At 27.3% G+C, this 26,695-nt stretch overlaps 2 protein-coding genes and 3 non-coding genes across 9 annotated transcripts in view; all 5 read right to left on the minus strand.

Annotated features, from left to right (window-relative positions):
* The window catches only part of LOC100162179 (cytochrome P450 4C1), a 23,176-nt gene extending 14,257 nt beyond the window's left edge, over nt 1-8,919 (minus strand). Inside the window, exons 1-3 of one of the 2 annotated variants that reach the window (XM_029488607.1) lie at nt 8,664-8,919; nt 4,758-5,112; nt 4,213-4,251 (exon numbers count right to left, since the gene is read on the minus strand). In XM_029488607.1, coding sequence (XP_029344467.1) covers nt 4,213-4,251; nt 4,758-5,112 — 394 coding nt within the window. In that variant the 5' untranslated portion in view covers nt 8,664-8,919. The remainder of the gene's footprint in view (nt 1-4,212; nt 4,252-4,757; nt 5,113-8,663) is intronic. The other variant, XM_001952404.5, reaches the window with a different exon arrangement.
* The window catches only part of LOC100160811, an 80,083-nt gene that overhangs the window by 37,772 nt on the left and 15,616 nt on the right, over nt 1-26,695 (minus strand). The window lies entirely within an intron of this gene.
* Nucleotides 14,864-14,936, minus strand: TRNAF-GAA. The gene has a single exon. It is a non-coding gene; the product is annotated as a tRNA-Phe (tRNA).
* TRNAF-GAA lies at nt 17,047-17,119 on the minus strand. Its single transcript has one exon. It is a non-coding gene; the product is annotated as a tRNA-Phe (tRNA).
* Nucleotides 23,593-23,664, minus strand: TRNAT-CGU. The gene has a single exon. It is a non-coding gene; the product is annotated as a tRNA-Thr (tRNA).

The raw sequence follows: 26,695 nt of genomic DNA on the forward strand, positions 1-26,695 counted from the left end.
ATAACTGTGAATACATGAAAATTTTACTGAATGTTTATATTAGCATTTCCTATACACCATACAATTTTTTTAGTTTTTTTTTTCTATAAATATTAATAAAGTTTTATCTGTTGGGCCAAAAAGTGTAAAAATTTAATACAAAGCTCCTGATATATTGTTACAATATCAGTTGAAAAATATAAAAAATACATAGGCACAATTTTTTTTTATAAGCATTTAAAGATCGAATTTTGACAAAATGTATCAAATTTTAATTTGAATAATTATTTTGTAGTTAAAAATTTATAAAATGTTCAACTTTTGTATCTAAGAATTGAAAATTTAAAACAAGATTCCACGTAAGTAATTTATTCTGTTACCAAAAAATCTAAAAAATATATAAGCACAGTTTATTTTTATAGTCATTTTAAGTACAAATTTGGACGAAATTACATATTAAAAACCTAGAATAACTATTTTAGTTATTTTGTTGTGATTGTATAATATTATTCTTGGGTATACTTGAAACTTCTAAAGTATACTATGATATATCTATGATAGTATCACGGTTTGTTGTTGATGTATAACGCGTTACCTAATGGATATTGTGATATGATTAATTTGGAATTTATTATTAATACCTATTATAGGTCAATTTTTTTTAAATACTATAGACTATAATATAATATTATGTCTTATACCTAGACTGACATACCGTCTCCGCTCAGAATCGTTTTTCTTATACAGTGATATTATATCATTGAATTCAAATTTAATACTATTCATTATACAGTGACCCACTCGTACCTACTGTACAGCAGAGCGAAATCCACTTACCCACCTTTTTTTTCTATGAATGTCAATAAAACTTTATTCGTTCGGTAAAAAAGCTTGAAAATTTAAGACAAGGTTCCTCATAAGTTTAAAAATATTAAAAATCCTTAGACACAGTTTTTATTTGTACCTAAACATTTTAAGTTCAAATCTTAACAAAATACGGAAAAATCACGAAAATTAGGAAATTATCTTGTGATGAGAAATCATAAAAAATGTTTCTTTTTAAATCTATAAGATTTGAAAATGTAATACAAGATTCCTCATAAGTTTTCCTACCTTTATCAAATAAAAATGTCTACAAGCAAAGCAAATTAAATTTTAAGAGCGTTTGAAGTTCATATTTTTACAATATTGGATATTTACTCGATTGTAGCGATTTTGTTATTTTATTGTTATTCAAAAACGAATAATTTTAGATACATGAAAATTTTACTGAATTTTTTAGTTTTTTTTTCTATAAATATCAATAAAATTTTATTTTCAGGGTAAAAAAAAGTGAAAATTTAATGTAAGGCTCCTGATATAGGTATAGTTACAATAGCAGTTGAAAAATATTACTAATACTAGGGACAGTTTTTTTTAATAAGGATTTAAAGTTCAAATTTTGTCAAAATGTATCAAATGTAAAATGTAATAATTATTTTGTAGTTAAAAATGTATAAAAAGTTCAACTTTTATAGCTAAAGATTGAAAATTTAAAACAAGGTTCCACGTAAGTAGGTAAATATAAAAATTACTTTATTCACAATAATATCATCAAATATACTTAGTAATATCATAGGCTGACTTTCAAATACAACATCATCCATTACAGTGGCCCACTTTTAACCTACTGTACATCAGGGCAACATCCACTTACCCACTTTTTTTTACAATACTTATACTTTCCTTTTTTTTCCGTTTTGAACCAACAGCAGAGGAGGGTCTGTTTGCACAATGCTACTCTTTATATATAAGTATACTTACTTGCTTATGAGTAGACTATAGTAGAGGTCGGATTTATATTCTCTTACAATCCTTAAAATATGATGTTTTTAAGTCACATAAAATAGGCAATATATTCTCTTAATATTCTTTTAAAATATCAGATTTATGATGTTTTATGTCCTTAAATATGCAAAATATTCTTTTAATATTAAAAAAAAATTCAGTTTAAATTTATTTTTTATTAATTTGATTATAAATATATTTAATTTAATTAATTTTACAATAACAATTAATAACTATATATTGTTCCATGTGTTCCGGTTTCATTTTAGTACGCCGGTTTGTAAGAATGTTTTTGTATATGCTGAAGGACCGTTCGACATCAACTGATGTCACAAAATAACCGATGTGCTATCGCAATCGATAAGGAACCTAACCTGGAGATTAATTTTTATTAAAACTCAGAAATAAATCATTTAGTGAACATTTGTATTTATTAAAGTGCTGATATACGTGAAATATGTTCATTATATGCCGATGTTAGAAAAATATTCTCAAATATTCTCTAACGTGTCACCGTTTATTTTATAAGCATTTAAAGTTCAAATCTTGACAAAATACGGAAAAATCACAAAAATTAACAAATCATTTTGAGTTAGGAATTCATAAAAATTTTTCTTTTTAAATCTAAGATATGTAAATGTAATACAACATTCCTCATAAGTTTGTATACCTTTATCAAAAAAAATAAAATGCTCAAATTTGCTCAATGTTGTAAAAAATGTGTTTTATCATTGATTATAGAATAGAATATGTCTATTCTATAATCAATGGTTTTATGCTCAATCGTGTGATGGCCAACATCCTGGTCCAGGGTCGACACACATAAACAAAACAGACTCAACTTTCTCAACATGGAAAAACTACTCCTAAAACTTAGATACAATAAATATAAAATAACTTTAATAAAATAATATAGGAATAATTGAAAAATAAGATAATTTTTATAATTTATTACTTGAATCATTACTTGCTTGAGTATACAGTTTTTGATAAATATAAATTTTATTAATATAATAAATTACAATTATTATTGATCTGAATTTTTAATTAAAACTTACAATGTACCAATTAAACTATGATACATTTTTCGTTTAGCAGTCTCATTGTTAACTATTTTAAAATATCTTATCTTAATGTTTATACATTTTTAATATCTACTAAATTTTGGTAAAAAATGTAGTGCAAATATTATGCAACACACTTACGCACTACATGCACAAATTAATAATAATAATAACTCCATTTTGATTTATGGCACTATGTTCTATAAACACAAAAAAGGATATAAGGGGTAAATGTAATATCATAATTAAGTAAGACATAGACAACATATAGTTCAGAATGTATTTATAATCCATTTGTTTTATTAGGTATACGTTTAAAAATAGTTTAATTGTTTAATTATATTAAAATAATGATGAAATACTAGTATTAAGACAGATGGAATGGAAATGAAATGTTCAGTATTCATAGTAAAAACGCATTCGGCTTAACTGCTCTTAGGGACTTTCTACTTAATATAGTTTTTAAGCTCAGTCTAACTGACAAAATGCAGGTATTAAAAACCCATTCTCATAGGTACCTAACTCATATTATGTTTAGAATGTCATAAGAAGGTATTTATTTTTTTTAGGATTAAGCCGATTAAATTATTATACTTACAAAGGTAAGTTTATATGTACCCAGTGGCGTAGCGAATCATATTTTTCAGAAGCAATTGCTTCTGGTTTCTGGGGGGTGGTAGTGGGTCATAAGTCATAACCTCATAAAGCCAACATGTACGGTCAGTCTTTGAACTTTATTTTGGGTGCTACCCCACCCCCCTATTAGAGCATATGAGTATCGTTTACATCAGTTGGAGTAGGGTGGGGTAGGTCATAAATAATATGTGCGCTTCCATATGATTTAAAGTCCACTATGCCACTGTATGGTACCTACCTAAAATACTAAGATTCAGCTATTTTAGAATAACCTATGTTAACTGTATAATTAACAGTACAATTTTAAATACAATAAAAAATACATATTTGTTCGTAATAAAATTAATTAAAATAATGGTAAAATAACTTTGAAGTTAGAATAAATATAAAATTTTTTTTTTATATCTATTTTATAAATGTGGACAATGAAAAATACACACAATTTATTGTTCTTGTTAACAAGACAACTAAATAGTTTTAGACCATACCAAAAAATTATTATCAGATGGTGTCTCATGAGGATTATATGTTTTCACGTTTTCTGTTAATGTAAAACCATACATGAATGCATTTGGAATAAGTTGATGAGTAATATCTCTTAGACCCCAATTTGCATTACGTATTTTCAAATTTCTATCAAATTCAAATTTTCTCCTAGGAGTTAGCTTACATTTATCAGTAAATGGACCATACATAAAAATTTTACCTTTTGGCTTTAATGCACAACAGCTGCCTCTAAACAATCCTAAAAACATATAAATTAATATTATTGTATATTGTTAAAAGGGCGCAACACCCGCATGCGTTATCTCCATCTTACAAACGCATAACACAAAAATGTTACTCTCAGCAGATCATGTTGGCTTAAAAATTAGAGTGAAATTATCTCTTAAAAAATTTAGAAGTAAGAACATTATCTAGTGAACCTCATTGTTTTTTTTTTATATTTTAATTTTAAAGTAAGTTATGAGTATTTTAAAATTACAAATTGTTTGTGCATTTTAAAATACTCATAACTTGCTTTAAAATTGAAATATAAAACAAAACCTATGAGGAGGTTTACTAGATAATAATCTTACCTTTAAATTTTAAGAGGACAATTCACTCCAATTTTTAAACTAACAGAGGTTAACGTGATCTCCTGAGTGTACAATTTACCATGTAATGCGTTTGTAAGACAGAGAGAACACATACGATTGTAGTGTCCTCTTAAGATTAATAAAAACCGTTAATAACTTTTAAAAACTATACCTTCTGTACATTTAAAATTAGATACATGCAACGTGTTTATGTTCAGTATATAATCGTATTGTGTATTCATCAATTGACCACCAAGCCACACAGATGGATCAGAAGATACATCCAAATATTTTGCTGGTAATACATTTGACAAATTATGTGTGCAAGCATTTATGGTCTCAAAAAGTCTTCTATTAATTTCAGTTGGCTGAAACTCAATATTTGGAAAATGTGCTGCAAAATATGATATATGCTGACCACTTCCAGAAGATATTTCCAATAAGCTACCACCAGATGGGTCCATACAATTTTTCAGAGACGATAAGATTGATTCTTTATTACGTTCAGGGGCATGTTCATGAAACATCTATACAAAAATATTACACATACAAATAATACGTGTTATACAATTTAATCAAATAAGCATATTGTATAGGTATTATGTATCCAAATTAATATCTATTAAAATTAGATGTCTAAAAGTTAAAATTATAAAATAACTTCATACAAAAAATGTAATTATTGAACAAAAATAATTTTTATTATGTATTTTTCATACCTAATGATAAATGAGTAATCAATAAAATATTGGTTTATTTATTAAAAAAGAAAAATAATGATTTTCCTTAAAAATTGAAAACCAATTTCATTAACACATAATATTAGGTATATATTAACTAATAAGATGTGTATCTAAAACTATATTTAGAACATATAAAATTAAATACAATATTATTTTTTATTATAATAAACCCAGGAAATGTTGGTTTAAATAAAATAATACGAATTTGAATTTACAATGCATCAATAAATATTTTACATTTTGGGTCTTTTGGGAACCCCAGTTAAAAGATTAACACTCTTTTCTCTTTTCATTGAAGGATTCTTATTTGATCCAGGCACGTTGCTGTCTTGTAACCATCTGACTTGTGTAGCTGGTCCATACCCCTTCTCATTTTTAGCAGCAATTCGAAATATTATAGCAGGTTTATTAGTTCTATCGATAAGCGCGGCTCCAAGTGACTCGTGACTGACAACAGCAGCATTATGAGGTCCACAATACACACGAACAAAATTTAAATTTGTTGAAGTTGGTTTTGGACTTTGGTGTGGTACATCCTTAGGATTTTTAATGGCCAAACAAACAGAATATTCTAAAATCTTACCAGAACTAGTAGGAGGGGCTTCCCATGTTAAACTAGCACCATCTGGTGCTTTTGTTATTTTAATAGCAGATGGAGCACCTGGATAACCTGGTAAACAGGTCTTAAATGCAGATATTTCACTCCATTCTCCACGGCCACAAGTATTTATAGCAGCTATACGGAGTTTGTAAGCTGTCCCTGGTTGAATATCAATTTTTAATTTATGTGTATAATCTGGTAAATGATCTAAGCTAGTATTTTCATGTTCATCAGTAGTAGAAGTCGAGTAAAATTGTTTCACCAAACAAGTAGTACCTTTAATTACACCAACATCACACCATGCGGGTCCTTCATGTTTAACTGGTACAGCTGGCTGTACAGATTTTGATATTACGCTTTCTGCAGTTCCATTAGTAGGAGGTGCCTGGTTTAAAGCAGCAGTTGCTAATGTTGATAATGCATCAGCGATATCATTTTCCGATTTTTTCTCTTCTTTCTGATCTGCTTTCTCAACTTTGCATAAAGAATTTTCAAGATTTTCAATTTTAATTTGGTCTTCACTTTTTATAAACTCTGACTTCATTTCAAGTAGAGGAGGTCCAACATTTTGAGATGGTTCATCAGTTAAAAACTCAGATAATTCTCTCATAACCAAGTCTTTCAATTCTGAATCTTTCATACTTAACACTGATTGTTGATCTAAATCAACTACGTTATCTTCAAGTTTTAAATCATTATTCAAGGCTGAATCAGTGACAGGAATAACTTGTTGACTTTCTTTTATTAAACTGTCTTGACTAACTGGAACAATTTGATCTTGAGTGGGTTCAATTAAATTATCTTGAGTAGGAACTGCAGATTCCATATCTGATGTTGATAATAATTGATCTGATACTGGTGTAGGTTGATCAACAACACTGTCTTGCTGTATTGGATCGCTAACAACAATTGTAGTGTCTTCAACTTTTTCAATGTCTTCTAACGTTTTTTCGGGAACTGTTTCTAATTTTTCAGCCTCTTTGACCTTATCAGTATCTTCAATGGATATTTGTTCTGGTTCTGATTCAGTTATTGATTCCTTGTTTTCTTGATCAACTGTAGGAGGTTCTACTTTTTTTATTTCTTCGGTAGTTAATTGATCAGGATTAATAGTTTCGGATTTAATTGTTTCTGTTTTATCAGAATTATCAATGACATCTTTATCGTCCATGGTCTCAAGTATAGATAAATAAAATATCTGTAAATTCCAAAAAAAAAAAAAAATGGATACATTATAGTATTAAATATTAATTAGTTTATTTGTATAATTTTATACTAAATAAAATAGTAATAGTAGAATAATTATGAACTACATAAATTTAAATAAAACCGATTAACAAATAACAACTTATAAATCATAACACCTATTACTAAGAAGTAGGGCAATAAATATATGCAATAAAAATGTTTAAAATATGCATTTTAATTACCTATCAATATAGCTTTTTTTCTACACAATATTTAATATTTCTCCTCCCTCTAAAAGGCATTTTAGATTTGTAAGAATTATTTTATCAAGAAAAGTATATTTAAAACAATTATCTATCGAAAAATAAATGTAAATATTAATCAAACAATTTTAATCATTGTCAGATTTTGCCATCACAATACATCATGATAACAAAATTGAATCTTTTCTCATAATTTTGTAAGTAAAAACAAAACCAAAGTGAAACTTTAATTTCGATAGATGATGATATTTTAGTAATTTATAACACAGACAATATTGACTTCAATGATTTAAAGGCAGAATTAAAACTATTTGAGAAAATGTGTTCATCAACTAATATTACTGAACATTTTGAAGCCAATTTAAATTTGTATTTAGAATAAAAAACTTAATTGGCTCATTTGACAATAATATATACTAAATCTATAAACCTATATCCACTAGTACTTTTTACGCCTTAAAAATGTAATGACCAAGATCTTGTAATTTTAATAATATATAATGTTGAGAATCATTGCTTAGTATATGTATGTGACAGCATCTACGTCAAATTATCAAACAGCCACTTTTTTATTACAATACAAAACTTATAACAGGGGTCACCAAATTGTGGCATGCAGGTCACATGCAGTCCATGGACAAACTATACAGATTTAAACAAGTACTAATTATAATATAGACAGTGGCGCGAACACGTACTTTAGGTAGTTTAATTAAACTGCCTTGAACATTGGTTGGGTTGATAGTTAAAATAATAAGAGTATACTTCCGAGTCTTTCTGTTATAATAATTGTATTAAGCACTTTAATGTCATTAAATTATCAAATTAGTTAAGCTCGTTTAAAGGGTGTATGGGTGAGTCAGTCAAATTATTTGGACTGCCAGTCTCAATTTCATTTGACGCTGCTGTATATAGGTAGTCAAAAAAATATTTTTATACAATCAGAGCCGTGTTAAGGGGGAGGGGGCAAAGGGGGAAATTGCCCCCGGGTGCCGTAGTTTTGTTAATGTAAGGGGCACCTTTATTTGCGCTTAATATGCCCCTTAAACCATTTTTGCCCCGGGGCGCTGAATTGCTTGACACGACTCTGCATACAATATAGTAAATGACACATAATATAATACATAAATCATATAAAAAACGTATTCGATTACAAACGTATTATATTTTACAATACTAAAACTAGTATTAAACATACTGTATAAGTCTAACACAACTCACAAGTTTGAGAGTAATGGGTTTAAATTTTGTGCTAGTAACTTTTAAGTAAACAATATAATTACCTTGATTAAATAGATTCAGATGTAAATATAATTTGTTCTATCAAACAAACAAATAACGAAACGTAGATCACTAGCTTGCGAAGGTAACTTCAATTAACATTAAAAACATTGACTTAAAGAAATCTAAAATTTAGAATACTATATAGAATCTGAATTCTGATTTCTTAAATAATGTTAAATGACAATTGAGAAATAGTAAACAACTCTTATCATGGAAGATATTACATTTCACTATTCAAGAAAATTCTAACAATTCCATTGGCGATTGAGATTGATAAGATGTGACGGGGACGCTGTGTATCATTTATATATACCTTATTATATTTTTGTTTATATTATGTTATTTTACATGTTCCCCGTTATAGAACCACTCCTCGCCGGCCTGATAATTGATAAGCTTTCAATCGCCAATTGTTATTACAAGACGTATGGGCATCTATTATTTAAAAATGTAATTATAATAATTCTAGCAAACGGTTTAGAAAAATGTAAGTTATTAGACACCTAATTTACTACAATTACAAGTTTGATAAATATTAATAATCAGATAAAAAAATAAATTATATAAATAATTTTATTCCATGAAATAGTTGTGATGTAGTTGTGGACCACAAATTCGTTAGATTAAATATTTAAATCCGGATTCCGGAGAGAAACGTCGTGTTTGTAAAGAATCATTACCTCTTGTTCCACAATATTTATTCTAAGTTAACTTATTCCAATGATATTAATTTCCAAATTTTACCTTTTTTTTTTCTATTAACATATTTTGTTTCAATGCTTGTTTGTCAAAAGATATTTGTTCTGATGGACATTTCGTCCATAAAATATTTCTTATAATTACATCTTTTCATGTAATTTATTATACATGTTCCCACATACTTTTTTCTGGCAATTTCGATGATTTTTTTTTTTTGTAATTTTTTTTTTAACAGTATAAAATTGTTTAGAAGTACAGCTTGGGGGGGGGGGGGCGCGTTAATTAAGTAAGTCTTTACTTAAAAAAATATAAAACTTGTTCGTTTTTTTCATATGTTATATATTTTTCAATATTTATTTATTTATGGAATTACGTTGTAATGTAATAATTAGGGATTTATTTTTATAAAATAGTAAATTATTGTATATCAAGTACCAAAAGTAGGTATAAGTGATCGTTGTAAAATAAAATAATTTATCTATAAATCCTTTTAAGTGTGTGTGTGTGTGTGTGTGTGTGTGTGTGTGTGTGTGTGTGTGTGTGTGTATATGAAAATATTTTGGTGTTTCAATGGTGTATTTATAATTGATGTGTGCTTTTTTTTGTGCATATATGTGTCCATTTTCGGGTGATAAACCTATGTATATTCCCTTGATTGCAAAATAATTTATATTTAACATGTATTAAGGGGCTGTCATATCCCCCACCACCCACAATTGTATACGCCACAGAAACAGACGAATTTTGTCAAGTCTTTTTGTTCTAAGTAATACAACTATTTTCTGATAAAATGTATTAGTATCTTAGGACCAATAATATATTTGTATTGTATAGAGATAAACCTTAATAATAAACTATACAATGAAAATAATATGAAATGTACGAGTTGAAATTCAAAAACAAAACTATCAAAATTTTTTTTAATCATATTTATCAATATTTCCAATTTACTAATAATTCCAAATTTCAGAAAAAAGGAATTAAGTAGGTAACTAACACTTAACATATTTCAGTAATTAATTTCTAAGTCACAGTCTCATATAGTCATATTATTTTAGAAAAGCAAATCAAGAGATATGATTTTGGGTTTTACTAGCAGTGTTGTACTAGCATAGGTAAAAGAAACCTGTAATTAATAGACAATAATGCTCTTGTCCGGTAGTTGTTTTCATAAAAAACATCTTCCAATAATTATTATTATTTGTTCCAAAAAATATTGTATTCAGTTACTTGCTGGCTGCAACCACTTTATCCACAAAAGATTTGCTCCAATGGTCATTTGTTCTAAACATTTTTGGAACAAATGTTTTGTGGAACTACCTATTGTTTCGTTTTTTTGGAATAATTAACGGTTTTTCTTCATTTTGTTACAAAACATATAATCGTAATGATAAGATAAAAGATAAGCGCCGCTTTCTTCAATATTTGAAAAGTTATAATTTATCATAGTCCATAGATTTAAGGCTTTCTACTAAAATATAATAGAATACCTGAATACTATTATTCTATAAATATTAGTGTCTGTAAGAATAAGTTCTATTGTTAATGTAATTTATTATAACATTTAATAATTTTCTGGAATGTTGTTGTTTCCAAAATATTTATTTGGAACATGTAAAACTGTACGTTTAATTTACTGTGCTTTCTTATAAATTCATCATGCAGTTTTCAGTATTTGATGATCAGCCAGAAACTATTCAGGTAATTATGTGTTTTACTTTAATAATGGAGTGTATTTAAAAAAATATATATAGTTGTGTTTAATTTGATTTAAATATTAATTTTAGAAATTTGAAGAAGATATGAAATATGTTAATTCCAAACTGAAAATTATCGACACTAAACTATCATCTATTCATCCAACTAACAATGCATATGTTAGTAAACTTGAAGGTAAATTAAATACATTTTAATAGAATCAAATGTATCTAACTTGTGATGTTATGTTTCAAATTTTAAATGTAGCTAGACTGTAAAAGATACTCATTAAGATTCTTGAAGACTTCAAACAATTTTATTTAAGTTACACAATTTTTAGTATCAAAGTATTTAACATTTAAATTTATCATTATAAATTTATGTATATCTTATACTTTATTATTAATTAGGAATATTAGTGTATGTACACAACAAAAAAAAACTATTTAATATACTCGACAGTTGACGTTTTTACAAAACTATTATTTTACTGACATTGGTAATAAATAGTATATAATAATATTACCTATATTCTATCGACTATTATATTGTATAATGTATATTATAAATAATAAATATAATTCAATAAGTATGTACATTAATTTTACAATATCTACCTTGCAGGCAAAACGACTTATTTTATTTAACGCTTAAAACGCTTAATATTTCATTCTACCTCCACTCAATTTTAAATACTAAATTTGTATCTGCAATAAAAATTGTTATAAATTTTATATTGGAGGCTGGCTTTATTAAATTTTGTACTTTATAATTCTGTAATTTGTTGAGTCATCTTAGTTGTATATTAGTGGCTTAAAAATTATTATTTTACAAAATGATAAATTTGTTGAACATAAATCTTAAATTCAACAATTTTATTAATTATAAAAATTATTAAAACATTGATTACACATTTACACTGATCCAAGAGAAATTTTTTATTTTAACATTTAGTTATTAATTATAATATATAACAAATAATATACTATCTTTATTTTGAAAATACCAAGATTGTTTCTTTTATTTTTGTACACATCAAATATATTATTATAGCCCACTGTAATTTAGAAGGGTTCAATTACTGATAAAAGTTTGTTTTGCAATGACTATATAAACAAAGCACAAGGTCGAGCATTAGCACACTGTGGAGTGGATTTGGAGGCAAGCCTGGCTCAAGAGGTAGGTGACAGGCAACAGGCCCACGCCTAAGGCGGCACTTATTAGGGGGCATTTTCAAAACAGCGATAATATTATTATTTTAGGGGCGAAAAAATTTGATTTTGCGTAGAGCATTATTTTTGCTTGAGCTGGCCCTGTTTGGTAGGCAAGTGTTTCTCACATGGATATTTTGTACGTAGTGTTTTCTAGAGTAGGAATACCTGTCCAATTACATGTTTATGCACCACAAACTAAAACTCTAAATATGGTACATCAAGAGGTTTTGACTTAAGTTTTTTGTTAGTAAATTACTAAATTCAGAATACTATCTATAATAGAATAAGTAATTAATATATAAACGTGAAAATGGTCAGTAGGTATTTTAATACAATATAATTTTTATAAGAACTTCTAATATTAAAATAAACTAAATATTGTAATAATATGTGGTAATGATTGAAAAATTAGAATTACTATTAAAAAGGCCACCTTCCTCCACTATTGGTAGCAATAACTCATTAAAATTTAAATTTTAGAATGATAAGAATTATTTTAATTTACATGACAGTATGGCACACTCGAAAGTAGTATAGGCACCTTTTGTATCTCTTTAAACCCTGATCTCAAAAATATATGATGTAATTTTTTTTTTTTTATTGAGTTAAGGCTTCAACATCTAAGGTCATTAGCCTGAAGGTTATTTAGTAAGTTTTTAACTGTAGGGAGGGTATGATTGGTTAGAACATGTGTATGTGCGGCGAGGATTGTCAGTAAAACCCAGGTGGTCTGATGGTCACCCATCCGGAAACTACCAACACCAGCTGATGCTTGACCTCCACCACGCCACACTAGGCCACAATATATATTTTTGTACTAGAACATTCCTTCATTTTTGATAAATATTAATATTAATATACCTATTTTTACATCAAACCAAATATGCATCTAAATTAACTTTATTGTAGAATTTAAAACTATATATTTTATTACCATAGTATACTTATTTTTATGGATATTTTTAATAAATATTTGTTCAGACACTTATTTAAAATAAATTTAATATATAATAATATTAAATTGGAACAATGATGTGTTGGGTCCGGATTTTTATGTTAAAAAAGGTGAAATATTTGCTAATTTGCTCAAAAACCTGCAGACATTTTCTTTGCATTTTTTCAAACATGACAATACGCAAATCTAAAAATAATTTTCAACAAAATAATGCACAACGTTACAAATTTTAATATTTTGATGAAAAACTAATTTTCTTTTTCAAATTAGGTACATAACATTTTATACATATATTATATTAATTATTTATACAGAATTTGTTTTATATATGATTATATGATTGAATATACCTTTATATATCTTAAGATAATATATCTACCTTCTATTGAGCAATGCTTGTCTTGAAGACAGAGAGTTAGACACTCAGAAGATACAATGCGTGATAATTCGCAAATAATGAAACAATTTAAACAATCCCTGAAATATGTTTCAAAATAGATAGACACAGCTTACAGTTAGTATGTAGACATATGTAGCTAGTTATTATAAATGTATTCTTAAAAGTAGATTATTATCAATTTAATACTTATACAAATAGGAAGATAAAATAAAATAAAAACAATAAATTAATTTAAACATTAGAGACAGTACTTAGTACTTACCTATTTGGTTATTTCTAATTATATAAACAACCAATCAACAAGTAGAGCATTTGTACGCATTAAAAAGTCAAAACTAACCAAATATGAGCTAAAAAATCTTAAATATGCATACAAAAATATGCACTCAAAAATTAGACATTAATTGTTTTTTGAATATTTAATCAAAATTATAAATCGAAAACTATACTTTTGTTGGTAGTTTTGATCTATATGAAAAAAATAAGTTCTACCTAGGTACTTCTTAATGAATGAGTCCTATTCACTCCTATGAATCCCTATGTGGTCTATTCAAACATGTGTGTTGGACGTTGTAACGTTTGGTAATAATTCATAATTAAAACATCGTATATTCAGTAACAATAGATGAATAATCTATATTATTAGTTTGTACTATACTACTATACACTAAACGAATTGAAATTTTGAACGCTACACGGGCATTTTTTTGTCTCCCTCTTACACTCGTACACGTGCGTAACAAAGTAAATTTAGGCTTAGCAGATAATTAGTTTAAAAATTAGAGTGAATCGACTTATTATGATACTTTATGAAAGAACATTATCTGTGTTTCTATGTCGGTTTTTTACGATAGTTCAATTTTAGCAAGGTTTGCGCATATATTATAGCGTAAATTAAAAATGTTCCTAACTCACTTAAAAACTGAATTAAAGTAAAAAAACCTATATATAAGCACAGTCAATGTTCTTACAATCAAGTTTCATAATAGTACCTTCACTCTAATTTTTAAATTTACGAAGCTAAAAGTGATTTGCTGAGTTTTAATTTGTTATGTTACGCACTTATAAGACGGAGACAAAAAAATTCCAGTGTACGTCCGTGTTAACAATTTAAATACTATGCAAAAAGTAAACTGCTTATGAATAGTTGATTAAAAAACGTAATTAATTTGATTATAGTAAAAAATAAAAAATGCGTTCAAAATGGTCAAGAAAAAATTAAACAAAAATTAATGCCGAAACCAGGGATCGAACCAGGGACCTTTAGATCTTCAGTCTAACGCTCTCCCAACTGAGCTATTTCGGCTGACAAGAGTTGAAGCAATTTCGGATGTATAAAACACAATGTTTGAGCATTAACTTCGTTTTGCTTATCCTACAACCTATATTAATTGTAGGCAGGGCAGACAAGTCCCCAAGAAGGTGAAAACTCAATAGCCTAGAACTGACCTCCTCAATTTTATTTTTTTAAAAATGGCGTTTAATTGTCCTGAATCCAGGATTTATATTAAGTAGGTACCTAATAACTAATAATAATAGCAAATTTTAATTAAAATCCAAGAATTTATTTTATAAATATTCGTCACCCGAAATTTAAGATACCACGTCTAATAGATTGAAAACTTGAAAACTTTAAAATACTATTTAAGAAGAATGAAGATACACCATACACCCGCATAACGTGTATTGTCTCCAGTGGCGTAGCCAGGGGGGTTTTGGGTGTTTAACCCGCCCCCCCCCCATTTACATTTTCCTTCCTAATAAATATATTTTTTATAGGGTTCGGGACTGCTTGCAAGTTATAAATTTGTCTTATGAAATGGCGAAATTAAATACAAAGTTTGAATTTGCATATTTGGGTATTTTTTAACTTAAAAGTACATACAATTGTCGGGAAAAATTATATTTGGATAACATTGAAATATATCTTAAAAAAATATTATGTTTGGTTAGGTACGATAGACGATAATTTTGAGATTTGGGGAGGCCGAAGCCTAATACCATACTATTATAAAACTGAATAAGCTTAAAAAAATTAAGTAAATTTTAAATAAATGTCTAAGTAAAAAGGTCGGAGGGCTGTTAAAGTTGTTGGTGGAGCTTGGCTGCAGTTGGCCCTATGTTTGCATATGAAATATAAGTCTCTTTGTGACAAAACTGTGTTTAAACTATAATTGACATCTAGATTGTAGATTGTACGAAGAAACGAACATCAGTAGATAGGTACGTATTCGTTTATCACGGTGTTCGCATATCACATTATTCGTTATTACGTCTTATTTATTAACCTAGTATTGTATGCCAGTATTTTTAAAAATTAAGTTGTTATTTATTTATTTATCAGGTTTATATACCTACTTATTTTTTAGATTGCAATATGGTTTATGATTTTTAAAAAATAATATAAAAATGTTGCTACATAGTACATATATTTAAGCATACCTATTTTGAGAATTTTAACTGCATATTTCGATAATTTTTAGTGCAACAAGTCAAGCCCTGAACACTAAATTTATTTATATACGAAAACTGTAAAAAATTGGTTTTAATCTTTACTTAAAACACCCCCCATTTCTTAATCCTGGCTACGCCACTGATTGTCTCCGTATTAAAAATGTACAACATACCAAAAACTGTTTATCGCGGGATAGAATCACTCGGCTGTAGTGATAGTAAACCTCTAAATTGATGTAATATAATAATATAGTCGAGGACATTATATTATATGAAGTATTGTATAGGTATATCACTTTCATAAAAAAAGTTCTTATTGTTTCAAAATCAATTATTTTAGTGTTTTTAAAATTTGAATAACTTTTTTTTTAGTTCTGATATCGAAAAAATAAAAATTTATTTTACAGCCAATTCACCTTTTTATATAGTGAAAATTTCGTTTCTTAGTTATGAGTTATGACTGTAGACTTCTAAGTTCTTTCCTGAATCCTGGGTAAAACCGTTTTTGCTATGTTATACGTTTGTAAAACGGAGACAACACACGCGGGTGTACCATTCTCTTAAACTTATTAACCATTCTTATTTATTAACATTCTTAATTTTTTTTATAGATTTTATGTGATAAGGAGAGGGGTGGTAAAGGCTACACAAAGCAAGGGGGGGAAACAAATATTATTCAATTATTTAATTGAAAAAAAAAAATTAAGCGTAAATCCATATATAATATTTTTTTTATGAGAGTCTGAAGTTAGAATTTTGTATAAAATAGGCTTAAATATTGTTTTTATATGAACATTTTAATGAATCAATAAAAAATTTTGCCGAAACCAGGGACCTTTAGATCTTCAGTCTAACGCTCTCCCAACTGAGCTATTTCGGCATATATATATTCTGATCATAATATATGCCATATAAAAAAATAACAAAACAAAAGTTTTTATCAAAAAAACTACAAAATTTTATGCCGAAACCAGGGATCGAACCAGGGACCTTTAGATCTTCAGTCTAACGCTCTCCCAACTGAGCTATTTCGGCTGTGCAAAGCGTCGCTATTTGTACAGTATGTAAGACGTCTTTTGAAATTACTTTTGATTTAAATATAGATGGCGTTACTGTAATCTATAGGTCTTTAATTAATTCAATCTGATTTCTTAAAGTCGGTTTACTGGTTAGTAGGTTCTGTGATCTCATAATTGCTATGTTCAATCATTGCCTACAAAAATTCCAACATTTCTTAGGATATAATTATTTTTTTTATTAGCAATTCAGTAGGTATTATGGGTTGAACTAATTTTACCTATTATTGTTATTAACTAACTTATTACGTCAGTCCCACGTAAACCGTTGAACAGTTTGAATAGGTTCGCGATAAAAATTGCTTTAAATATTTTTCAAATTTCATTGTGTATTTAATATTTGTGTAAAAAAAAAAAGTTTTAAATTTTAATTAACACAGTATCTATGCATTTAGGAACCTATTATTTTTAATAAATATATTATTATCTTTCTAACAAAATAATTAATTTGTTGAGAAGTAATAATTTTATAAATATTAGGTATAAATTATAATAATACCAATGTATTTTTTTAGATACATCTAATATAAGTCATTTAAACCATTTAAAAGATGAAGAAGCTGAAAAGAAAATTGAAGACCTTTCTGACTCTACGGCTAAAACTTCACATAGGTAAGAGTTAAAAGTCTTATTTTAAATAATAAATATTTTATCCTTACAAAGCTGTCAAGCTCTATATACATGATTGTTTTAGTAAATAGTATTTACTATTTAGTTACATTTATTCACTAGAACGTCTAGAATATTGTATAATTAAAATTATTATTAATTATTTACTATGGATATTATTATCTAAAATATTTTAATTTATTCTCTAAAATGAATTGATATAATTGAATCGGTCATTTCAATAACGACATAAGTCATTAAATTTAAACTTTACAGGAACTAAAAAAAATTTACTACTCCAAAAATTCAACTTTTTTTGCATTAACATCTATTTACTAATTTATTTTTATGGTTTCTGTCGTTTCTGATATTCATTATCCATAGTTTTAAATAGTCCAACTTTTATCAAAATGCATCAAATTGAGATAAAAGATATGACTTGCATTGTTTTTGCAGGGAATATTCATAATATATAATCTTAGTCAAATTAATAAAATGAAATAGTCAAATAGATAAACATCGAAGCGTTAGTAGTTTTATTACTATTATAATAATATTACACAAGATGAAATACATATTTTTTCTAAAATAAACAACAATTTAACTTTTTTGAATGGCAGCAAAAACTGCACAAGTCAATGACTTGAGTAGTTATTGCAGTGATTATAGTTTATCGTAGTAAATTGTGTATTAAATATTAGTCTGACATATGTAGTTTTTACACGTAACCACGTGTATTATTATCAAATTTGACAAATAGTCAATATTGAAAAATCGGTGACTTATGTCGTTATTGAAATGACCGATTCAATTGGAGTAACCTATAATATATTTTTCGGTGATAAGTAGCGAGATACTAGGAATATTACATGTGGGCCGCTGCTCAAAAATTTTAAAATAGGCATATAAAGGCATACTGCAGCGATGGCGGTAAATTGTGTCCGGACTCATTTTACCACCACCGCCTATGATAAGTAGGTACATACAACTGTTCAAGTATTTTGCAATATATTAATTAACAATGTTATATTTTTACAATAAAAATGTTGCGTTATAACTTATTAGGTACGATTTTATTTTTAGTTTAAAAACAGTGTTCGCTCGTATTAATATGGAAAGGCGCATTTATTTTTATAAGTATGCATGGGTGTGTATACAGGGAAACCGGTGTTCTCTTACTGACAAACACGAGTAACTGAAATTGCAGATGTCTTTGAACTTATTGTTAAGAGTACTTTTTATAGTTATGTGCACCTTTTTGATCAGCTGCCTCAGATAGGTATGATGCAAGAAAGTGCTCGTGCCATAGAACATATAAGAGGGGTTCGACCATATTTTTTCAATATAATGCAGTGTGAAGGAAGGGTCCTTACTCTTTTGTATCCAAAGGCTTTCTTCACCTAGCTCAATGGCCTACAACATACATTACTTATGCTTCTTTGTTACTACAAAAAAAAATAAAATTAAGAAACCAACCTAATGAATAGATGAATCACGACAGAGGCGTAGTCAGGGGTTGAGGCTATAGCCCCCACCCTCATTATTTACTGTGTTTATTTTAGCATATATTATATTTAAAAAAATATTTTACAAAAACCCTGTTATCCTCCCCCCCGCCATACAAAATTCCTGGATATATGCTACTGAATCTTAAAAATATCATTATTTATAAAATATTTTAGTAATGGATTTGGATTTTTGATAACTCAATACATAATATTATACCTGATTTGATACATTGTAATAGTTTTAAATGTTTTTTTTATACAGACATTCAGTGTCTTAACTGTAAAGTGTCGTTTAACAATATATTACACATTTAAACAATCGTAAACATTCGTAATTTTCTAACTAGACACCTAGATTGGCTATTTTATAAGCTTAAGTTATTAATTGAGATTACTGATGAGTGATTAGTTATATAAGTCTTTTTAAATTAAAAATTGCTTTTGGTTTGCTACTAATATATATTCATTATTAATAATTAAAATATTAGAATTTTACATACCTAGTTGAATAGAACTTGTAAAAATACCTTGTCCTTCCGAAGAAAATAAGAACTGTGTCTACACATTACGATTATAACTATAGGTTAGGTACCTCACAATCACATGTGTAAATTAGAGGGCAATAGAAAGGCTATATAAGCTTCTCCAAAAATTTCTTTAGCCTCCCCAAAAAACTGATCAAATGTACATGACGTAAAGAAGTAAAACCATATAAGAAAGATATTTCTTGGATCTCATCAAAATAAGTTAGACCTTCTCCCTCCAAAAAAAAAAATAGTACCTATTTGGTCTATGTTTAAGTATATCTATATTTTACAGCTGACCATTCGTATGGCGTTTATGATGCCTGAAATTCATTTAAATTACCTACGTAAATATATTACGCCAGTGGCGTAGACAAAAACATTTTTTGGGGGGCACTTAATTATTTTCTCTAGTTTTTGAAATACGAGAATATCTTACTATGATCCCTTTGTTCATTAAGTGGAAACACCACTCTTTTTGTGACTATATATTTTTTTTAACAACTATGGTACCTACATTTAATATAACAATGTATTGACATTAATGCAAACTATAGATTAATGTATTAATTAATGATTAATATATCATTATACCAATATGTGTTGTAAACAAAACATTTTATTTTTTGTACGAATGTTATTAATTATTATAATTTACTAACAAAAATACAAGACTATATTATTAATAAGTCTGTTGAAAGCTGGTAGTTTGTTCGTGCATTTACACCAAATACTTCCAGAAGTTAAATTCTGAACTGCGGGAAACTTCACACGCTGGGTATACTGCACTATAGGTACCCAGTCACACAGCACTAACAAATAACAATGGATATAGAATATTAAACTTTTAATATTTACCAAACATAATATAATATAAAACAAGCCAAAAAAAAATGTCGGGGGGATTGGCCCAGTGTCCCCCCTGGCAACGGCGCTGTATCATGCCATTACATAAATTCCATATTTCGTTTCATTGTTCTGGCGTGCTCTTTTTTAGTCTTTACACTCGGTTTTATTTGCCCACTCTACGTCTACGTATCAATAGTCTCTACTCCGTTTTATATCCTATTTTTACAGTCGCACTACTACTTAAAAATGCATTAACAGATAGTTATCCAAACAGACCCAAGGTCTTTGGAAAAGAAAAAACAGCGCGTCGCGCATGTGTCAATTTTATGCGCATATTCACTACTGTATCTCAATTGTTGCGAATTGTGATAGACATTGGACACCCTCCCTCCACAAATCCAATTTTTAAAATACAAAAATGAGTACGTTACTATAACATAATGGAATACGAAAGTGACATTACCGTTTACTTGTTTGGAATATATTTAAATATTTATTTAATCGTTGAGTCATTCCAGAGTGTCAGAGATTGAAATGCAGTTAACGTTTTGATAAATAAAAAAATAACAACACGTTGTGCACACCAACGAGATAACGTTAAGAAACCAATCAACCTTGCTATAGGTGATCCATAAATGTGTTTTGCATACAAAAAAACTCGCCTAACCTGAATACCATTGAAGTAGTCTAGAGAACACTTGTATACTTACAACGAACATATACACGATATAAACACGCGACACGCGCATAATAAATGTGTATTAAAATATAATATGGGTACCTTTTGAGTTATGGTGTTTGGTGTATTCGTGTATGTATTAATTTTGTAGCATACCTATTTAATACTTTCGAATTTTGATTCTTATTTCATACATTTTATTATTGCTTAATATTAATAATGTTCATTAGATCTGTATTGACTGTATTCTACCAACCAAACAATTTTAGAGACTCCTATTCATAATATCTTTTTTTTAATGCTCAGTTATAGCACTGATTAAATACACTATATTGTAACTGTTTTACTGTACTTTTAATCAATGCATAACCATTAATACATTATAGTTATAAAACTAAAAATAGCCTAAAACAACTATAAAAATCTTTGTTTTTGTACTTCAATATGTAGTTACTTAAATAAATACATATTGATGGGACTAGTAAAAATTTGTTATACCTCTGAGTCCTGAGGAATTTTCCAATTCCAAAACTCAACTTACAATTATTTACGAATTAACTTCAATAACATACAATTTGTCCGGTGTAAATTGGCCAGTGGTTACTTCAAAGTTCACATACATAAAGAACACGAAATTAATGTTTTTATGGGAGATCCGAGATAGTGTGCTACCTATTGTGGACTGTGGATATAGATTGTGTTATACTGTTAATTGTTATTACTTATTAATTATTATTATAAACGAAGTTAACGCTCTGCAACATATACAAAAAACATTCATTGTTTTTTACAGTGTTTGAATGATTGTATAGAAAAACCACCTATAACAAAAGTTATGTAATTTCTGAGTTATGTTATGAATAATATTTTGGAGGATTTGACAATATTATATTAGTAATAGATTAACTATATTAACTATCTTATAAATACTTTTAGATTCTAAGCGGAGTTATATGAATGTATTGATTTGTCAATGACGTGTTTTTTTCTTTTTATTTGTGTCTGACATCGCCTTTTAGGACAGTAAACATGCTTAGATTTTCTTCAACAGTATCCTTTCTGATAGGAAAGTGAATCTAGTTTGTGCATCGGGGAGGTCAAAATTTAAAATTCCCAGTAGTATTCGAAAGCGCCAGGATAAAAAAAATTTTTACGCAAAATCGCGTTTCGACAAAATTGATTTTGGTTTTTGTTGAAAATCTAAGACAAATGACCATGGATGAATGTCATTTTTACTGAATGTCCATAATTTATATTAGCATTTTCAATACACAATAACATTTTCAAAATATTTTGATTCGTTTTGAGCTGTTTAGCTTAGTCCTCCACTCCCTAATCTATCTAAAGCCCTCCTTAAGATAGGTATTCTAATATATCGATAATCTTTATTCTTTATTATAATAAATTATGAACACAAAAATAGTTATCTAACAAAATAGATAACAAACATATTATAAGCAAGTTCTATGATAAGAAAATAACGATGCAATTATAATATAATATTTTTATATAGGTAATATGCATTTTATGACTGTATAAAACTGTATAAAATGTATACAATAAAACAATAAATATATTTACATTTAATTTGCCATAGTTTTGAATCGTATCATAGATAAAATTATGCAATAATAGTGGGTGGAAGACAAATCTCCCACTCTTTTTGTTTTTGAAACCTTTTGGGCTCAAGCCCTATGCATTTGAGGACCCTATTTACGGATGTTTAGGGACATTTTCAATTTCCAACTTTTTTAGTTTTTTTTCTATAAAATATGCCAATAAAATTTTATTCGTTGAGTCCAAAAGGTTGAAAATAGGCTATTAATATATTCTTGAAACGGCAGTTAAAAAATATTAAGAATACATTGCCACAATTTTTTTTATAAGCATTCAAAGCGTTTGAATTTTGATAAAATACGTAAAAATCACAAAAATGTGCACATTATTTTGAGTTAGAATTTCATAAAAAAATTTTTTTTTAATTTAGAATTGAAAATTTAATACAAGATTTTTCATAGGTTTGTCTAAGTTTATCAACAAAAAAAATGCCTACCTACTGAAAAGTTAAAAAACATTGACACAACCATCATCGCTCAAAATTGTTTTTCGTATACATACATAATGATATATTGATATCATATCATTGAATTCAAATTTAACATCACTTACGTGTGTTTTTCATTTTTTCGTTCCCGTCATATTATTATTTTTTAACGTATTGGAAAATAATAGAAAAACGTGTTGAAAAGTAAAAAAAATTGCTTGCCTCCTGTGAGGTTTGAACTCACGACCCCTGGTTTACGAGACCAGTGCTCTACCACTGAGCTAAAGAGGCGCGTTGCGATTCCTGAAGGAAATGAATCAATTTAAGCGCACTCGTATGTTGTGTTTCAATATCATATAAAATTGGTGTAAATATTATAATTTATAAACAATAACCGTAGTATAAGAAATATTTCTTATACTAGGATTATAATAGAAATATGTCTTTAATTACCGTATTATGTTACAACTTCTAATGTAATAGAATTATCAATTTTGTTTATATAAGCATACTTCAGCTAGTCTTAAATTTGTATAAATGTTTTAATCATATATTCATATACATATAAATGTATTTTATTTATTTATATGTCTATAGTTTTAATAAAAACCAAATCTAATGTGTCTTATCATTGATTATGAATACTATTAGGTAATATAAATATTCATAATCAATGGTTTTATTTATATTTTGTAATCGCTAATACTTATAATTAATGATGTAGACTTATTTTTGGTTTCTAAACTTCTGTAATCTGAATGGTGTAAAGAATTTATTGGCTTTACAATTTTGTGAGTTGTTTGTTTAATAAAATATAAATACTAGCATTTATAATCAATGGTTATTGCCTATTGGTTATATACTTATATTATAGGTACTTACTAATTATATTAGTATATTATTATATTACTTATTATATTACTTACTACTTATATTTAATAATATATTGTAATTAGGTTTTGGAGGAGAATATTAGCTCCTATCTTCAACATTGGGCACTCTCAATTTTCTGGTAGAAATTTGATCTAGTTGCTAATATGTTATCGTAGAAACTAAAAAATATCAAAATATATAATATGAACAATTATTTTTTATGTTTGAAGTTCATATATTGACTAATTATGTTATATTCAAACATGAAAATATCATTTTTTCTTAAACTATTTTCTTACAACTTAAAAATCATTAACCGTATAAATTTGAAACATTACATTTTTACTTATGCTAGTTATACTATAATTTTGTATAAACATTACTGATTACAATTTTAAAAATACTGTTTAGACTAATTTATTTTAAGCTGTTTATATCACAAACCTTTTTATTCACACGGTACACCGAAGGACGATATTAAGTCATAAGTTACCTATATGTAATGTTTTTGGTAAAAATTATTTCAATCTGCTAAAAATTATCTCGTCTACCTAAACATTCCCAAGTATACCTCATTTACCCAGATAATATGCTGTATACTTATACTATTGAATTAATAACATTGAATTTTGATTTTAATCATTTAATTTTTGTTCTAACTTTAAAAATATATTTTAGACTTATAATGAAGTATTTTTACCTGATAAATATCTAAAATACCTAATAAATATAAAATATCAGTTATAATAAAATAAAATATATAAAAACCAAATATTATGATGAAACATTTTTAAAAATTGCCATAAAAATACCAAGATAGTTAATTTTTTTTTTTATTAATTTTTTAGATCAAATGATTTAAATGAATATAGTTTAGTTATATTATTTTTAAAAAAAGTTTATTAACATTCATAATGCAAATATTTAAATAAAATGTCAAATGAATAGCTTTATAATTAATTAAATAATTGAATGTCTTATTATACACATTTTTGATTCAGAAATTATTTCTATATATTTTATTAATACAATTTGACATAGTACGACCCTCCTAGTGGAACAAGCAGTAAGTGCTAAATTTTCAAAATTTAGGTTAGTTCATGTTCAGTATAATTGAACAATTCCGCGTCTTTTTTTACACCGTAACTCCACTAGAAATACGTTTAAAACGAATTATAAAATGTCGTATCAACCAAAATATTGTCAAATACTAGGGAAATACACAGTAGTACCTACATGTATGTAGCAATTCCTAGTGAATAAAGCAGTATGTACAATGGAGATACTGCTTATTTCATTAGTAAAATAATTTCTCAATATATAATATACTGCATAAATACCTAGTAATCCTAGCTAAAACGGATTTGCCTTTTGTAGTATGTACACTTTATCGTTTTTATCTTTTGCCAATGAATGGTCGCGACTCGCGGTACTAATTAAATAGATACGTTATGTGCCAAAAGTTTTGGACAAAAACATATTTTATTTAAATTAATCAGATATCGTGGTACTATCTATAATAACCATTAAATTGTGATCATTATTCTGGAGATACTGCATTTTGTAAAGTTTCTTTTTCTTTTTATACACAATAATAATAGATAAAAAGGCAGTGTATCCTTAAAAATGAAAAAAAAACCAAAATTAATGAACGAAGTACAAAAAAAAAAACTTTCAAAAAACTAGGGATGCCTCCGACTAATAAGAAATGAAAAAAAAAGTGTGTAAAAATAATGATTTCAGCTTGACTTATGTCATTACTTCTGCTAGGAAAAAAAATATTTTATGTGGCGTAAATCAAAATTAGTTGTTCCTAATTAGGAATACTTTTGTCATTGAAAAACATTTTTAGCTTGGACAGCATCGTATGAAATTAGCCCCCCAGTGCCGTAAAAATCCGGTAAAGCACGATTGAGCATAGAATATTTTATACGATGTTACCAAATTCACGTTGCTAAAATTTTGTAATTTATTATTTTCACGTATTATTACACCAATTATTATGATATCTGACGCGGACCGTGAGCCGAGCCCCTCAGCTTTATTGACAATTAGTGTTTGTAATGAAAAATTTCATGAAATTTAAAAAAATGAAATATTTCAATTATCATTATTTTTGTAGTTTTGTCTTTTGAAATATTAAATAATTAATCTAAATAAATTAAATACCTCATTAGTCATTAGTCATTGACACACATTTTTTTCTTAGTTTTAATGTATAATAATATAATATTGTATTTTTTTGCTGTACCTATTATTTGATGTAAAAATGTTAAATAAATAAGGAGTAGATAGGTATATTGTATATGTACCATGTACGTGGTACTATATCAGAGTTTTCTTGATCGAGAATCCTTATGACATGTATTTGTATAATTGTATATAAAAAAAACATAATAAAAATAGAATATAAAAAAGGTGGGTAAGTGGATTTCGCTCTGCTGTACAG

This window comes from Acyrthosiphon pisum, chromosome A1 (genome assembly GCF_005508785.2).
Source record: "Acyrthosiphon pisum isolate AL4f chromosome A1, pea_aphid_22Mar2018_4r6ur, whole genome shotgun sequence".
NCBI classification, from domain to species: Eukaryota; Metazoa; Arthropoda; class Insecta; order Hemiptera; family Aphididae; genus Acyrthosiphon; species Acyrthosiphon pisum.